The 5,932-nt window shown below is 26.7% G+C and overlaps 1 protein-coding gene across 1 annotated transcript; it reads right to left on the bottom strand.

Moving 5' to 3' along the window:
* Positions 1-1,618: 1,618 nt before the first annotated feature.
* Positions 1,619-2,146, bottom strand: LOC105802439 (uncharacterized). Its single transcript, XM_012634075.2, has one exon. It carries the CDS (start codon positions 2,144-2,146, stop codon positions 1,619-1,621), a length of 528 nt encoding a protein of 175 aa, XP_012489529.1.
* Positions 2,147-5,932: the final 3,786 nt, after the last annotated feature.

Below are 5,932 nucleotides of genomic sequence, written 5' to 3'. Positions count from 1 at the left end.
ATAATAGGAGTCAAGTCCCAGCAACGAGTTGAAGATTTGCTTCGGCTACAAATACATCATGTATGCTTTGTGGGGGTAAATTTGAAATTTACATGCACTTTCGAGACTGCAATACTACAAGGGTTGATTGGAAGAAAATTGTATTTAGATGGATTAACTCAACATCAACTTTTATGGTTAAGATTGTATCACAAGCCTCGCAAAGATGTTGTCTAATAGGATGGGCTTATATACCCCAAGAATTTCCATATTCTTTCCGATGTGGATCAACGTACCTTATCTATTTTTTAGAGCATTTGACGTGACATTCTTCCCACCCAATCACTTTCCATTCCTAAAAGATATATCTAATAGGATTACTCCACATTGTCTACTTCCTTCATCATGGGCTCCTCTATCACAAATGGCCTACCCACTTGTTGGGTGCTTCGCATGAAATCAAGCAGTTAAAGGTCGCCTAAATAGCCGAAACAGATAACGGAAGGTTTATATCTAGTTTGTCTTCTTTGATAGATATTTTTATGTCTTTAGGTATTTTTGCGGAAATCTTTAAGGGTTTTACAAGAGTAAAAAGAAAATTTTTTACTATCTATATAAGAAAAGAAAAGAAAGGTAAGGTTACAATCGATGTCTTGTTTAGACTCTTTCATGCTCTATTTATAATATAATTACAAAACTCTATTTAATTCTTTTTGAATCCCGCACAGTTTGTTGATAAAGATCTTATCTTTGTCATGAACATGGTTTTTTCCATGTTGCATAGTTGAATTAATGATTTTTTTCACGTCATTGACTTGCTTTAATGGTAGCTTGTCTTTATTAATGGTTGCTTTTATCATTGATCACATCATGATTACTTCCATCGTTGATTATTGATTTGATGATAGTTTCACTTTGCAATTCGTTTGCATCTGGATGTCTTGTTTTTCAAATCATTTTCTCTTTCTACGTATCTACCTATTTTGACTTTATATTTCTTGAATGTTATCTCGATTCATTTCTTTAATGTCTTCTAGATATAATGTCTAAAATATTAGATAGTAAAAAGTTTTCCATCAGAATTGATCAACTCAACCTATCCATCTGTTGGGGCGCTTCGCATGTAATCCAACAATTAATACACCTTTAGATAACAGGTTTTTAGTTTCACGAGAACCTTTGAGGATTGAGAACCTCTATCATGTGATAAATTTGAGATTATGCATGCTAGATTTCGTGCTACATCATGTTTCAATAATCAGAGCGTAGCTCATGATTTGTAAAATAAAAATAAAAATAAATATTTACTACAACTCAAACATAAATCCTTGAGTTTAAAGTCAAAGATCCTAATATTACAAGTTTTTATTATTAACTCCAATTCAAACAATCACAAATGCAGGAGAAATTATAAAAACTACTATATATATAATGTTTTTCTTACGAATTCCTTACAAATTACCATGTATTAATCTAATCAAGGGAGAAAATCCCAGCTAAATTCTGATGTTAATTTTCCCACCCTAAACTAAAATACCCCTCTTTTTTCCGAGAAAATAATTCTGAAAACTTTCAAACTTTACAAAATCCTAAGTACAAATGTACATATATTTTTATTTTTTTTAAACAAAGAAAAAGATTAAATACCAGTGAAAGAAACCCTCCCAAAACCCCAATGGCCAATCTGATACAGCTCTAACCAAACACTCTCGGCTTCAAATCTGGCACCAAATTTCCCCATTTCTTCTTCTTCTTCAAATCCTGCTGGAAATTCCCAGATTTCCTGTTCTACCCTTACCCTCCCTTTGAAATTCCCGTCACCTTCATTAACAGTACCACTTGTTTTCTTGCGTTTTCTCTTCATTTTCCCGAACCCCAAACACCTCCTCCCCATCTTCCACGGTAGCTTAATCAATGCAAGTGTCAAAAAGTTGAGCAAAGCACAAGGGCAACAACAGATTGCGACACAATCGGCGATTACAGCAGCGGTGCATGATCCACAATACTTGCCTGAACACTCCATCAAATCCCCACCTTCTTTTTCTCCTTCATCAATGGCGTTCTTCTTTTTCCTTGCAGATCTTCCTTTTCCTCTATGTGAATTCCCCTCCATTTGAATTTCTTCAATCATTTCTCTCTTCCTCTCTCTCTCTAAAATCTGACGCATTGAATAAAATCTGTACAATGTTGAGATGAAAGTTTTTAGAGCTTCATTTTTTTTTTTTAAAAATGCTATAAAGTTATATGTACAGTGAACTGAGTCCCCTCCCCCCTTCTTACATGCATTTTTATCTCTGTAATAATTCAGCAACACTTGTAGTTAACCGGAAACCTCACGCGCATAAGTGGGGGTGAGGATGAAGAACCAATGAAGGTTTGACATAGTGGAGAGTGTGTGAGAATTTGGATTGGGCGCGTGGAATTTTGATATGCAATTTTTGTAAAATTTTCTGAGATTACCTAAACCTCCCTGTTTTTAGCAGGTTAACAACAATGGAAAGTTTCTTAAATTACAATAAAATGCCAACTTATTTCTTTTTTTTTTTAAAATAAAATTTCCTTGTAACCAAGTTTGTCTTGTGATTTAAAGCTTTTTTAGCTTAAATAGTAAAAATGGTAGATATAATACTATTAACGAAAAAATAATTAAAATATGAGCCCAAAAATAATTTAAAAAATATGTAACACGAACAAGAAAATTAAAGAAAAAATTATGGAAAAAAGAAGGAAGGCGTGGGGTGCTTGAAAATGGAAATGTGACTGAGACGAGACACCGGAGACAGTAATACCCCGTTCAATAATATTTTTCTTTCCATTTCCTATTACTACTGATCATAATAAATTACATAAATAAATAAGCAAATGTCTGTCTCTTTCGGCGTACCTATTTTAGTTTTGAATTACATAAATAAATAAGCAAATGTCTGTCTCTTTCGGCGTACCTATTTTAGTTTTGAAACAAGGGTAAAATTACCTCCCTCATCTCTTTAAAATAAAGTCAGTTCAATTTTGGTTTTTTTTAATTTAATCCTTTTAAATAAGATAATTGTGTGAATTAATCAATGCTGTTAAAAATTTTATTTTTTTAACGGGATACTAATATAACATATTCCTACCTTGAGTGATTAGCACATAACATTAAATAAAAATAAATTTTATTTATTTACGAACACTATATATATTAAACTTTTTAATCTTCAATAATCACATTAAATTATAATTAAATTTATTATTGGATAAATTCAACCATTAACGTTATATTTTCTATCAACAAAACTTAAAAGCTTCACTTAAAGTACATAAAGTTCCATGTCACTAGACCCACAACATCGATACTTTCCATTATTTCATATTGAAATAAAGCAATATTTAAATTTTTATTATTATTTTTAACTTTGATCCCAACAATGTTGTGATACCAAAATCTGAAAAATGTTGATAAGTTATAGAAATAATATAAACAAGAAACGGATTTATTTTTTCAAACTTGACTAAAAAATTTAGATTTGACCCGTCCATATTTAATTTTTAAGATTAAATTTTATTTAAAATTAAATTTTAAAAAATAATACACTAAAAGAATGCTAAAATAAATTTGTTATCAGTATTTATATTAAAAACAATACTATATATATAATAACTTTTTTTATTGTATTAAAAACACAAATAAATATATAAATATTTTATTGTATTAAATATAATATTTAATATTTTTAGATGGGTAATTCTTTTTAGGTTTTGGGTAATAAGTTTAATTGTTATTAAGTGGAGTAATTTAATATAAATATAAATATAAATATATATAATTATTATTTAACACATATGATTAATATAGTATTGTTTTATAACATAATATTAGGACCAAGCTCGGGCCAATAAATTTTACCCAAAGCCCGACCTATATAGAAAAAAAGCTTAAAAATTTATTGAACCCATTTTCCAAATGGACCTTTGGGTCTAGGCGGGTGGCTCAACCCATGAGCAGGTCTACTCAAGATACGATAACGGTATATATATTAGAACATTAAACATTATTTATGATGATATTTAAGAAAAATATTATTAATATATTATTTATTTTTATAATTTAACATAAATGGTATATTAGGTGTATTTGATAAATTGAAAACTTAAGTGCTAAAAATTAAGTACTAATTTTTATTGCTAAATTTTATAAGTGCTAAATTTATATTAAAAAACGATTGGTAAATTAAAAAAATATTTAGTTCTAAATTTTAATCTTACTAATATAATATTTTATATTATTTTGAATAGTTTTGGATTAAAATAAATATGATAATTTGAATATCTCATTTTTTAAATATTTTATTTTAATTTTTAATAAAAGAAAATCAATTTAATATTTTTACATAAGTAGTTACACTTTATTGTTGAAAATATTATATGAAGTAAAAATTAAAATAATTATCAAATATATTTAAAATATTAAATGTTAAAAATATATTTAAAAACTTTAATAATTTATCAAATACACCTAAATGTGACAGTCTTCACTTTAATGTTATTTTATTTATCTTTAATTAATGTTATAGGATTAATTAATCAAATTCACAAAATTATTCTTCATTTTCTTAACTTTAAAAAATTAAAATCATAAAACAAACAAAGTAATAATGTTTGTGATATACTGAAATTATTTTGTAACTCTTAAAATCAAATATATTTAATATTTTTAGTTTTTCTTTTTGAAATGCCAACATTTGTTTAATGTCTTATCAATGAAAAGGAAATTTAAAAGACAGAAGAAAAACGTACATGGTCTCTATAAAATCCAGCTAAGAATTATTTAATAATTATTTTAGAAATATATTCTTATTGAACTCGAAAAGAATAATGCATTTATCAACTTTTCTTTCTATATTTATCATTTTTAATCCATGTCACTACATGCTTATTAACAATTCCCCCCTTAAAATTATTGTATTTTTTATTGTTTATTTAAGCTCATAAAAAAACGAAAGATGAATCGTTCACAAAACTCGCAATTAAAAAAATAAGATTAAAATTTTAAAATAATTATTATAAGTGTTAGAAGGAATCGTAGTTTACCATTAAAAACACATTTATTTGTAAAAGCAAAAATAATAATTTTAGTAAATAAAAAAACTGAAATAGTATTCTAAAAGTTAAATTTCAAAAATATAAATAACATTTAAATATAATATACCAAGTTAAATATAATCAAATTTGATCGAAAATTTTAATTTATAAAATGAAAAATCTAATAAGATACAAATCACACTCGAGATTTTTTTTTTTATGCATTATGATTGATTTCATGACGAAATATATTAACATGAACTTACCTTTGGTTGGATTAGCTGCTCCTGTTTTTAGCTTTCGAGGGGAAATAATGGTGACGAGTTTTCTTTTAAAGGAAAAAAGAAAGAAAGAAAAGCTTTTGATGTGATCTCAAAATCAGAATGAGCTTTTTAAGCTCTTTGGTTTTCTAGCATTTCCTAAACATGAGAATCAGAGCTCCACTCTCTCTCTCTCTTTTCCTGAATTTCAGGTATTTTTAAAAGGATTAAAAAGGAATAGTTAATTTTAAGAAGGATAAAAAAAATTATCCATTTAAAAACTATCTCATGTATTATATTTTTATTGATATTTTTAAAATTCGTAATTATCCTTTTTTCTAATAATATCATTTCTAAATTTCCAAATATTATCTCTAATATATTAATGCTCTGAAAACTCTTTCTAGAAAATAGTGAAAGAAATATAATGAAACTATAATGTATTCAATGAATATATGGGTTTTCTTTTTTGTTAGAAGAAAGACAGTTACATGATTAATTCAATGCATTTAACATGTGTTACAAGTTAATATATAATCAAATGATTCGGTTATATAATTATATTGTGTTTGTTTATTTTCTTCTGACATATATTAAAATATTTTATGTTAACATAGATTTTGACAATCCAA

The sequence above is a fragment of the Gossypium raimondii genome, chromosome 11 (assembly GCF_025698545.1).
Source record: "Gossypium raimondii isolate GPD5lz chromosome 11, ASM2569854v1, whole genome shotgun sequence".
Classification (NCBI taxonomy): domain Eukaryota; kingdom Viridiplantae; phylum Streptophyta; class Magnoliopsida; order Malvales; family Malvaceae; genus Gossypium; species Gossypium raimondii.
The sequence above is the reverse complement of the archived record's forward strand: the minus strand, read 5'-3'. Positions and strand labels throughout refer to the sequence as shown.